We start from the raw sequence: 11,807 nt of genomic DNA on the forward strand, positions 1-11,807 counted from the left end.
AAACCGCGGCGCGCCGGCGCACGCGTCGACGCTGCGCATGCTCAGTTGGGCCTCTCCGCGAGCGAGGCGCCGGGTCCCCCTAGCAACGAGCGTTCCCTCCGGCCCCGCCCCTCTCTGAATCCACCACTCTCAGGCCTCGCTGCTCGATGACGTAGACTTGGCTTCCTGGGAGCCTAGCAACAGGAGCAACCTCACTGATTGGGTCCTACGTGAAAGTTGCCCTGTTCATTGGACCGTGAGGTCGCCAACCAAACCCAAGTCTTACTTAGAAACGCTGAGAGTTTCCCAAAGCCTGCATCCTGCTTGAACTAAGATCACCAGTTGTTGCTGGGAACACGCTGTGTCCCCCTTCTTCCTCCAAACACAGACGGACAGACGGACGGACATCGACAGACAGATAATAGACAGATAGATGACCGCCAGAGATCTCAGACCTCTCTTAGCCCTTGCTTGACCCGACACCAAAAGAGGGAGAAAGATATTAAATACAAATTATGCATCGTATACTCGCGTGTGCACACGAAGCGTGCTTCCACAAATACCTTGGTTTCCCAAGGCCCTGTAAGCATTTGTCTCCATCTTCGCCCCATCTCTCTCTGCTGACAAGAACTCTTTTGTTCGGTCCCCTCAAGACCCAGAGGCCCATCATTGGGTGGGGTTGGAGCTGGACACAGTTTGACTACAGAAGCAGGAGGGTGAGGCAGGCCCACGAAAGAGAAAGGAAAGGCGACAAGGCGCCCAGCCCCCGCAGGACGGGCCTAGACATGCTGGGCGCTCCCAGGTTAAGACCCAACCCACGCTGGGTGCCTCCTTGGGAAAGGAGAAGAGGGGATGCCAGTCTCCAAAGTTGCTCTGAACCCTCAGGGAATCAAATGATCCAACTCCTACTTTAAGATTTGTGAAGCAAGAATTGTAAAAAAGTGGTTGAATGCATAAGTGAGATTCTGGGTCCAGGTGAAAGAAATTTTGGCCCCCGTGCAGGAAAGGGCTGGGTCCAAGTGGTCTTGTGGCTCTGACCCGGAGGCTGTGGAAGGCTGCCATGGGTTCTGAGCTCAGCTATTTCTCACCCCAGGGTGAAGGTGGGACCAGACCCGCCCTTCCCCAGCTTCCTATAAGGGCCAAGGACCTGGGACTGCGAGTTCACACACCATGATTCTTTCTAGAAGACACAGGACCTTCCTGCTGGCCTTCGCCCTGCTCTGTACCCTCCTGGGTCTCGGTAAGTGACCGGGGGACCTGACCCTCTTCCCGGTATCTCAGAGGGCATTGAGAACTGTCTTCAAGAGAGGGATATATTGAGAAATCAGATTTAGGTGAGTAAAGAGGAGAAAACCTGGGGTTTCTGTGAGAAGGCTTGATGGGCCCTGCCTGTCTCCTAGGAAGGGCCTCAAAACATGACATCTGAGTTCTAGGAAAGCAGATGAGAAAGCCTGACCATTTAAGGCAAACTTTAAAATTAGTAAGAAGGAGAGAGACGTCCTTTCTCTCTGGACCTAGAGACATTCAGGCCCTCACCTTAATCCTCCAAGCCAGCTTAGATTCCAAGCCAGCTTCACTGCCCCTGTGACCCAAAAGGCTAGGTTCCTCCTCTGTGAGGACCAAGGAACTCACGCCAGCGATCCCTCTGGGCCCCAGTCTCCCTTTCAACTTCAACCCAGACCTCAGAGTCATGTACCCCTGCCTGAGCCACCAGACTTCTGTGGTACCTTCTTAAGGGAAGTAAGTTCCACACCCCAAGAACCAGCTGGACCTGAAATTTTACAAAAGCTCAATAGACACCTCTGCCACGACCCCTCCCTGCCTCTGAGCTTGCTTAGGGGACCCTGGCGTCCAAAGTCCCCAAGCCGTGTAATTATTAAGTAAAACAGGCTGTATGGTAGAGTCACTTCCTGCCCTGGACGCCATTTCACTGGCATCGCCACTGTTCCCTTGACTCCGGACAGTTTCCTGGACAGTTCTCAGTGTCCCACCCATGAAAAAACTAGAAAGAGCCCGGTCCCTCCCCCAAAGTCACCTCTCCTAGTCCCCTGTGAGCTCCAAAGCCCAAGTCACGGTCTGAAGACCATCAGCCATGGCCACATACCCTGCTCTCTGCTCTCCTCGCTGCAGGGTACCCTCTAAGTTGTGAGGTGTGCAAAGGCACGGGACACTCATGCAGCGGGAAGATGAAGACCTGTGAAGCCGGCAAAGATGCTTGCGTGGTCCTCGTGGGCGAGTCCAGCACAAGTAGGAGGGCGTGGCTTCAGCCAAGGGGTTGGGAGGGACCCGTACCTTCAGGGTAGAAGAAACCATCTTCTTAGGTGGGGAATAGTCACGGTGAAAGGTAGGAAGATAATCAGGGGAGGACTGAGATGGGGGAAGGAAGAGATGAGTGCACCGGACCAGTGTTCAACTCCCAATACCTACGTGGTGGCTCACAATGGTCTGTAACTAAAGTCTCAGGGGATCCGACGCCCTCTTCTGGTCACCACTGGCATTGCACACTTGTGGCACACATACACATAGAATAAATACCCAAGCACATAAAATAAAACTCAGGGTGGAGAGCTTGGTGATATAACTATGAGAGGGCGCAAGAAAGCAGCAGGAGGGCAAGAGTGGTTCCTTCTTTTTTTTTAAAGAAAAATTCTATTTATAATTAATTATTTGTATGGTGGGGCGCTATGCAAGAGAGCACAGCATTTATGGAGCCTGGAAGAGAAAGTTCCCTTGGAGAAAAAGTTTCAGGCAGTTTCGAGATAGGAGTGATATGAGCTGAATTTGGATCTTCGGGAAGTGTAGTTTGTTCTCTAAAGCAAATGTGTTGAGCACGAGGGAAGGGCAGAGTTGGGGATGGAACAGAAGCCCCGAGCGACAGGAGGAGAGATGGTGTTAGCATCAGGGAAACAGAAAGGACCTGCCTGAGGTGGGGGAGCCCAGGAGCCTGAGGGACGGAGCCAATACATCTAGAGAGAGCAGGGGTGCTGGGTGGGGGAGGGGCAAGAGGATGCCGCAGGTCTGGAAGCAGCCTGGGCTCCACAGCAAGACCCTGGCTTGAAAACAAGCAAAAAAGAAAGGGGGGAGATAGAGAGGGAGGAGGAGGGAAGGGGAGGAGGAAGAGGAAGGGAGAGAGAGGAGATAGTGGACGGGGAAGATATGGAGAGGGAGAGGAGGAGGGAAGAGGTGGAGGGAGGAAAAAGGAAAGCTGAAGAAATAAAGGGAAAGGGAGGAAAAGGAGAGGAGGGGAGGGGAGGAGGGAAGGGGAGGAGGGGGAGGAAGAAGGGAGAGAGAGGAGAGAGTGGAAGGGGAAGATATGGAGAGGGAGAGGAAGAGGGAAGAGGTGGAGGGAGAAAAAAGGAAAGCTGAAGAAAGAAAGGGAAAGGGAGGGAAAATGAGAGGAGGGGAGGGGAGGAGGGAAAGGGAGGAGGGGGAGGAGAGAGAGAGCAAACACTCCCAAGGTGTGGAGGGTCTGAGTTTCACAAGGTGGCAGAAAGAACTGCCCCTGAGAGTTGGCCCCTTACCGTGCCCGCTCACGTGGCCTGCATGGACTTTGTCTTTTGATTCAGCTCACAGTCATGTATAATTCACAGTCTGAGGGGACGAGATGCCTCAGCCTGTCCCTCTGTCCCCCTCCTTATGGCTTTGGGGATTCCATGTCTTCCTTTATAAGACTGATTGATTGATTGATTTTATGTTAAGTACATTGTAGCTGTCTTCAGACACCCCAGAAGAGGGCATCAGATCCCATTACAGATGGTTGTGAGCCACCATGTGGTTGCTGGGATTTGAACTCAGGACCTCTGGAAGAGCAGTCAGTGCTCTTAACCGCTGAGCCATCTCCCAGCCCCCTTGTCTTCCTTTAACCCACTCAGCAAGCCGAGCCCTTGCTCAAGAGCTTTCCCGTCAGCTTCATCGGGTACCTTGTAAACCTTTTCCCAACTTCTTTAAGGACATCGCGGCAAGTCGTTGTCGTCATTTCTGTCTCCCGATGCTCCTCTATTTCTGTGCTCGAAACTTGCCTGCCTTTGCCTGTGGCCCAACCCCAATAATGAAGCACACAGTAGGTCAGTCACATGAAGCTGTGCACCATGGTGTGGACTGTGAGGCCCTAGCAGGAAGCCGGAGCCCACAGTTCCAGCTGCACCGTAGCTTGTGCAAGCGTGTGCAAAAGCACGCTGACGGCAAGGTGTTTCAGAGGGCTGTCATAGCCAAGGTTAGACCTCAAGTTGAACAATTCTTCTCTTGCGGTGTCTGCTAACATCTGCCCCCAGACCTGCTCCCACCATTCCAACATGCTGATCAGTCAATGTGAAAAGTGTGTTTATTGGAGCCTTCTTCATAAGCTTTAGAAAGGGCTAGCTTTCCTACCCCAATCACAATGGCATCCTCATATCTCACCCCAATGGCTTACTGTTGTTCCCACAGCCTTCCTGGCATACTCAACTTGTGGACCCTTTCTGTTAGGAGAGAGTACACGGACTGACAGGTTACACTCAGCACCAGTGGAGCTCACAGTGCTAACCAGGAGGCCAAGGAGTGCTTTCAGGCCTAAAGTCATACACAAAATTTAAAAGTTTTACTGGCCGGGCAGTAGTGGCGCACGCCTTTAATCCCAGCACTTGGGAGGCAGAGGCAGGCGGATTTCTGAGTTCGAGGCCAGCCTGGTCTACAAAGTGAGTTCCAGGATGGCCAGGGCTACACAGAGAAACCCTGTCTTGAAAAAACCAAAAACAAACAAAAAAAAGTTTTACTGATTTTAGCCAAGTGTGGTAGCACATGCCTTTAAGCCTAGCACCCAGGAGGCAAAAGCAGGCGGTTCTCTGTGAGTTCAAGGCCAGCCTGGTCTACAGTGAGTTACAGGGCAGCCAGAGCTACATAGTGAGATCCTGTCTCAAAAGCTCATTTTAACGTATGTATACGTGTATATGCCTATGTGTTTGCATGCGCTTATGAGTGCAGATGCCCGAGGAGGCCTTGGTGATCTGGAGAGGGCTGGGGAGGGCTGGCGAGGGGGTGATTGACAGCTCCGGGGAGGGCTGGCGAGGGGGTGATTGACAGCTCTGGGGAGGGCTGGCGAGGGAGTGATTGCCAGCTCCGCCTTCCCTCCACTCCTGCCCCCTACTCTGCAGAGGGACGAAAGTCAGTGAACACCTTCAAGGCCTGCATGAAGCTGAAAGACTGCTTCTCAGGCTTCGTATCGACCACCATGAGTCCCAATGACTACATGGTGTCCAATGCCCGCTGCTGTCAGAGCGACGGTTGCAACAGTGTCTCTGTGCTCCGTAAGTACCACCTCTGAAAGAGTGTGTCTGTCCTTGTTGTCTGGCGCCCTTGACTGCTTCTGGGCCTGTTTCCTTACCTGCAGACTCTCCCAACTAACTCCTCATCCCCAGGGGTCACAAGCCTTCCAACCTGCTCTATGCGACATTTTTCTTCACAGCTCCCCTGAACAATCGGACAGAGAACGGCCTGATGTGTCCGTCGTGCATCGCGCCCTTCCAGGAGACCTGTCCAGGAACCGAGGCAGCCCGCTGCGTGGGCCAGGAAACGCACTGCATCTATTTTGCTGGCAACGTGCAGGCTGGTGAGCGGTGCTTAGACTTTGGATGGGGGAGGGGATGTCTCAGAAATAGAGATCTACACTTTGCCACTACAGGTGGTGAGGAAGTTCCGGAGTACTGATGATGATGATGATGATGTGAGTGCATGTAAGTGTATGTGTGCGTGTGCATGTGTGTGTGTGTGTGTGTGTGTGTGTGTGTGTGTGAGAGAGAGAGAGAGAGAGAGAGAGAGAGAGAGAGAGAGAGAGAGACTGCTGGGTCATGCAGAAGTTGACTCCACTCTGAAATGTCATCACAGGTATTATCAACACGAAATTTGCCACGAGGGGCTGTGCTACAGAGAGCGCCTGCCACACCAAGGCAGGAGCTGAGGTCCCTTCAGCCTCCTATCTCTACTTCCTGCACCGGGCAGACTGCCTCCCAGCCTCTTACCCTCCTGGCAGGGGAGAGTGACGAACCGAGAAATATGTAATCGAGGAGCCCGGCAGCTCTCCAGCTGCCTATAAATTAAAACAGATCGACAGTACAAACCTTATTCCTTGTGACCAGATGCATCTTGGGAAGGTGGGTTGTAAACAGTACGGGCCTCAGTGTTCTTTTCTGACCCCTTCCCCTGATTCAAGAGGAGAGGGTCCCTATGTGGCCGCACAGACTGAGGCTGAGGAAGGAGGATCATGAGTTCAGGACCAGCCTGAACTGAGGCTGCATAGCCAGACCCGGTCTCAAACACAAACAGGAAAAACCAACCAGGCACAAGAGCTCTTGCCTTCTTCCCAGTGTGTGTTGGGTGTGATGGTGTACGCTTTTACTCCCAGCACTCGGGAGGCGGGGGCAGACGGAGCTCTGTGAGTTCCAGGCCAGCCAGAGCCACACAGCGAGACTTAGTAAAGAAGAAAGAAAAAGAGGAATGGAAGGATAGAGGAAGAAGATGTCAGAGAGGGATTAGTGAGATGGATCAGTGGTTAGAGCACTGACTGCTCTTCTCAAGGTCCTGAGTTCAAATCCAAGCAACCACATGGTGGCTCACACCATCCATAATGAGATCGCATGCCCTCTTCTGATGTGTCTAAAGACAGCTACAGTGTACTTACATATAGTAATAAATAAATCTTTGGGTCAGAGTGGGTGGGGCCGGAGTGAGTGGGGCTGGAACAAACGGGGCCAGAGTGAGCAGAGGTCCTGAGTTCAGTTCCCAGCAACCACACAATGATGACTCACAACCATCTGTACGGCTACAGTGCACGCATATACATAAAATAAATAAATCTAAAAAAAAGTGTCAGAGAGGAATAGATGGGTGGAGGGGGGCTGTCACCCTGGACTTTTATAAAAGTCCCTGTCCCCTTTTATAAAGCAAAGGGGAAAAGAAAATCAAGCAGCCCCTACTTTATATTAAGGGGCACCCTGCTAAGTATTTTATATTTTCTAGTCATTTCACGATCACAGCTCCAAGAAGTTGGTTTGTTAGTTTGCTGTTGTCATTTGAGACAGCCTCAAACTCACGGTGAGCTCTCTGGGGAGGCTGGGATTACAGCTGTGAGCAGCCCCGCCCAGATGAAATTGTTATTCCAGCTTACAGGTGGAAAACTGAGGCCTTCAGTCAAACAGCTAGGACGGGTGAGAATCCTGATGTGAGCTCTGGTCACCTCTCCTGCCTCATCTCAGTGCCGACATCGGTACCGGTACCGTGTGGCTATTACCAGTGAGAACTTGTATGATGAAAAACACTCCTTTGAAAGCAGGTAGAGCAGCGGGTGCCACTTTTAAAAGAATGGCAGTTCTTCAGAAAGTATGTCTCAGTAAATACCAATCATTGTGACAGCTGCCACTTACAGAGTGGCCATTAGCTGGCAGGTGCTAATGTTGACAGCAATCTGAGCTGGATACATTCTGCTACAGTAATAACTTCCTAATCTTGCGGTTGAAAACAGCAGAGGTGTATGAGTCAGCTAGTGGAGCAACAATGCCTTGTAACAAATAATCCCCACGCTGAGATTTAAGACAACAAGCAGTCTTGTTTCTCAGGGCCTGTAGCTCGCCTGGGAGAGCTCTCCTGGCTGGTTTGATCCAGTACTTGCTCCCCAGGGATTTCCACAAATCCTCTGTGCCAGCAGCTTCCCGTCACAGCATGAAAGCCAAGTCCATATTGGGTGTTTGTTATTGTTGTTGGGTTAGCGCTGGTAACACTCCATCGACTAAGGCGAATCACAAGGCCAAAGCCAACATCAACATGGGAGTTTCACTGGGAGAGCGGGGTGTGTGTTTGCTGAATGAGCAGCCGTTCACAGAAGGCTGGTGCTTGCTTTTGCTCAACAAGGTCAGCATACTCCAAAGCGGGGTTTCTGCTCACTCCAGGTGTGGATCAGCTAGTGTGTGTGCCAAAGGGAAGTGCCTAGAGATGTCTCACCTGTGTCATTAACCACTGTGTGACCCAGAAGTGACTCAATGCTCTCAGCTCCAGGGACAGAGCTAGTCACATGGCCACACCTAACCAGAAGTAGGTTCCTCCCCCAGTCGAAGGCAGAGAGCTGGGCACCTTGGTCTCTGAGAGACTGGCTCTCATTCTATGTGCTTGGTGATGCAACAGGCACTCACTAGCATTCAAGTCCTTGAGATGAGTCTTGGGGTAAGGGCGTGGGGAAGGGGCTGGGGAGGGGGGGGAGGGGGAGGGGGCATGGGGGTGTGGGTGTTGGAGGTATATCAATTTGAAGATTGCACAGCTTAAAAGTAACAGAGTGGGAGTGTTCTGTTGTTTTAGGGTTTTCTCCTCCTCCTCCTCCTCCTCCTCCTCTTCTTCTACTTCTTCTTCTTGCCCCTCCTCCTCCTCCTCCTCCTCCTCCTCCTCCTCCTCCTCCTCCTCCTCCTCCTCCTCCTCCTCCTCCTCCTCCTCCTCCTCCTCCTCCTCCTCCTCCTCCTCCTCCTCCTCCTCCTCCTCCTCCTCCTCCTCCTCCTTGTTCTTCTTTGGAGACAGGGTTTCTATGTGTAGCGCTGGTTGTCCTGGAACTCACTCTGTAGACCAGGCTGGCCTCCAACTCAGAAATCTGCCTCTGCCTCCCAAGTGCTGGGATTAAAGGCGTGTGACACCACTACCTGGCCAGCCTTGGTTTTTTTGAGACAAGGTTTTTCTATGTAGCCCTGGCTGTCCTGGAACTCACTCTGTAGACCAGGCTGGCTTGAATGCAGAGATCCACCCTCCTCTGCCTCCAGAGTACATTGCTTGGCTCAGAGTTTACATGTTAGAAGAATATAGTGTAGCTGTAAATCGGATGCTTGGGAGGTTGAGGCAGGAGGAGAAATTGAAACATAGTCCAGGCTACATACCGAAAGCTTCGATCAACTTTGTGTCAGTAGTGTGGATAGACCCAGAGCCTTGAGTATTCTAGGCAGGGGCTCTCCCACTGAGCCACGTCCCCAGCCCCTCACTGGGGGATTCTAGGCAGGGGCTCTCCCACTGAACCACGCCCCCAGCCCCTCACTGGGGGATTCTAGGCAGGGGCTCTACCCCTGAGCCACGCCCCCAGCCCTCACTGGGGGATCCTAGGCAGGGGCTCGCCCACTGAGCCACACCCCCAGCCCCTCACTGGGGGATTCTAGGCAGGGGCTTTCCCATGAGCCACGCCCCCAGCCCCTCACTGGGGGATTCTAGGCAGGGGCTCTACCACTGAGTCACGCCCCCAGCCCCTCCCTGGGGGATTCTAAGGGACCTCATCCCCAACCCTTAGCCTGGTAGGCTTGCCAATGTGGCAGTCAGTGATGGCAGGGAGCCCAAGGAGAGCCGAGAGGAGCTCTTTTGAAGCCTCTGATGGCATCGCGTTTGCTGTTATCCCCGTGACTAAAATCCAGAGTCACTCTGAGAGGACATTCAAGTGCCTGTCTGCGGAGAGGCTGGACTGGGGAACAGTGGGTCACGCTGGCTCCAGAGTCCTGCTGCGTGGCCACCACAGACTCGGAAGCTTTTGAAGATCCCCAACTTGATTGGCTGAGGAGATTGTTCAGCAGGTGAAAGCCCAGTCCTTCACAGAACGTACACACCCACACACAGACGCTTAAAATTAATAAAGACACACATTAGTATTTCTACCCTTTTATTCTTTTTTCCAAAACACACCACAGGTTGACGAGACGGATTTTTCCCCCACATTCCAATAGATAGCGCCTCCAGGAGCCAGAAGTGTGGAACTCTTTTCATGTTGAGGGCACCTCATCCGTTCACCAGCTTTTGAAACCTGCTCTTCTTTCAAGGGCAACGCCAGGGTTGTGCAGCTGCAATTCCAGCATGGAGGACTAACATTTCCCAGAATTCCCGTGTCCGGGCTCTTCCAGACCTGAGGTGCCTCATGGGAGCGCCCTGCTGGCAGTTGGTGGCCTGTGACAAGGGAAACTGAACCTTTCCTATTTGGAGGCTTCCAGAGGCCTCCGTCTTAGCTTTACTTACGTTCTGGAAAAGCCTAAAATCCCTAACAAAAGATCATATAGGCAACATATGTAGTCATTTACACCTGTAACCCCAGCTCTTCAGACGCCCAGGCATGAGTTAGAGATAGAGTAAGGCCCTGTCTCAGGGGGTTGTAAGGGGTGATAATTTAAAAGGCAGTCACCTCTACCTGTAATCCAGGACAAGGAGAGGCTGGGACAGGAGGAGCACCTGGCGTTAAATGTTTGAGACGGCCTGGATCCTCTATCTCCAAGTAGCAAAACAAAAATGGGCAAGGAATCAAAAAACACCCAAGTGCGATGGTCGAGTTTCCGGAGCCGACCGGAACACACACAATGGCCCCGATATGCTCTCCTGATGCATCTAGCACGCGCCCCCTGCCTCAAGGCGAAGGGAGAGCTGCAAAGTACGGACAGGCGTGCCAGGTGGCACCAAAGCAAGACACGCTCAGAGCCGGGCGTCAGGCCACACGCCCGCGGTCCTGGCACTCGAGAGGTGGAGGCAGGTGCGTCGCCTGCTGGCTGCAGACCGAGTTGAAGGCAAACCTAGGCTATGCTAAAGTGCCAAAAAGAAGCCAAAGGACCAGAGTGGTTAGACAGCGCAGGACACTAATAGGAAGTCAACGAAGACCAATTCGGCCATTACTGTCGCCGGACCAAGGGAGGTGGGTCCCATGGAGCAGAGGAGTGACATTTGAGTTCCATGCTTCTTAGGAGGAGATGCAGGACCGGTGAGCTGGGGAGGGGGGCGTGTGTGAGCATGCTTAGCTACGTGAGTGTGTAACACAGCCGATTCTCAGCTGCCTGCTGTCTGTGATGGTAAATATCAACTGGCAGAGTTCACATTCGCCCTGGACGTGTCTGTGGAGGAGCGTCTGGACTGCACTAAGGGGGGCGAGGTCACCTACTGTTTGAGTCACTATTCCAGAGCTGTGGTCCTGGGGTGAACACAAAGGAGAGAGCAGTTTCTCGGCTTCCCAAATGTGGCTGCAGTGTCTACCTGGCTCTCTGGCCTGCGCGATGACTTTCCCATAACGGGACTGTATTGTCGAACTATGAGCCAAAGATGTGGCTAATGCCACTGAGAGAAAAAAAGAATCTGATTCTGTTTGTACTTGGTCCGCTGGACCATCGCAGGTTTGGGGAAACTATTAAGCTGGGAGGTGAGGCACCCCTGTGATCCCGGTTACTTGGGAGGCTGAGAGAAAAATCCCAAATTCAAGGCCTGTCTGGAATAGTGAGTTCAAGAGCAGCCCAGGCAACTTAGTGTGACCTTGTCTTGAGGCCCGCCTAGACTCCCCCAGTGAGGGGCTGGGGGCGTGGCTCAGTGATAGAGCCCCTGCCTAGACTCCCCCAGTGAGGGGCTGGGGGCGTGGCTCAGTGGGAGAGCCCCTGCCTAGACTCCCCCAGTGAGGGGCTGGGGGCGTGGCTCAGTGGGAGAGCCCCTGCCTAGAATCCCCCAGTGAGGGGCTGGGGGCGTGGCTCAGTGGTAGAGCCCCTGCCTCGACTCCCCCCAGTGAGGGGCTGTGGGAGTGGCTCGGTGGTGGAGCCCTTACCCAGAACCCTACCTGCAGCCTTCAGCACAGGGCTCGGGACATGGTTCCAGCAGAGTGTTTGCTCTTAATACGTGAGGCACTGATTGAAACCCCATTATTGGGAGGAACTTATCAATATAATTGAAACACGGCCACGTGAACTGGGGCCCTCCATCTGTCAGTTCAAGTATTTCCAATTAGGAGTATCACGTGATCTGAGGTGTGCTCGGGTGTAAGGCTAGGTTCTGATGATTTAGTGAAAAGAAGGTCAGGCTGATGGAAGAGCTTTAACATGGAA

General features: G+C 52.9%; 1 protein-coding gene across 1 annotated transcript; it reads left to right on the plus strand.

The window, feature by feature from the left end:
- The first annotated feature begins 1,085 nt into the window (after nucleotides 1–1,085).
- Pinlyp (phospholipase A2 inhibitor and LY6/PLAUR domain containing) lies at nucleotides 1,086–6,020 on the plus strand. The gene is made up of 5 exons (XM_052180106.1): nucleotides 1,086–1,219; nucleotides 2,110–2,226; nucleotides 5,109–5,261; nucleotides 5,420–5,563; nucleotides 5,839–6,020. The coding sequence occupies exons 1-5, from the start codon at nucleotides 1,150–1,152 to the stop codon at nucleotides 5,991–5,993; spliced, it is 639 nt and encodes a 212-aa protein (XP_052036066.1). The 5' UTR covers nucleotides 1,086–1,149; the 3' UTR covers nucleotides 5,994–6,020.
- The last annotated feature ends 5,787 nt before the right edge of the window (nucleotides 6,021–11,807 follow it).

The sequence above is a fragment of the Apodemus sylvaticus genome, chromosome 1 (assembly GCF_947179515.1).
Source record: "Apodemus sylvaticus chromosome 1, mApoSyl1.1, whole genome shotgun sequence".
NCBI lineage: Eukaryota > Metazoa > Chordata > Mammalia > Rodentia > Muridae > Apodemus > Apodemus sylvaticus.

What these genes read in the sequence shown, in the direction of transcription:
- Pinlyp (XM_052180106.1), top strand. Translation starts at nt 1,150, where the DNA reads ATGATTCTTTCTAGAAGACACAGGACCTTCCTGCTGGCCTTCGCCCTG. An exon ending in CTGTACCCTCCTGGGTCTCG is followed by an intron (nt 1,220 to 2,109) that starts GTAAGTGACCGG and finishes TCCTCGCTGCAG; the next exon opens with GGTACCCTCTAAGTTGTGAG. An exon ending in TGCTGGCAACGTGCAGGCTG is followed by an intron (nt 5,564 to 5,838) that starts GTGAGCGGTGCT and finishes ATGTCATCACAG; the next exon opens with GTATTATCAACACGAAATTT.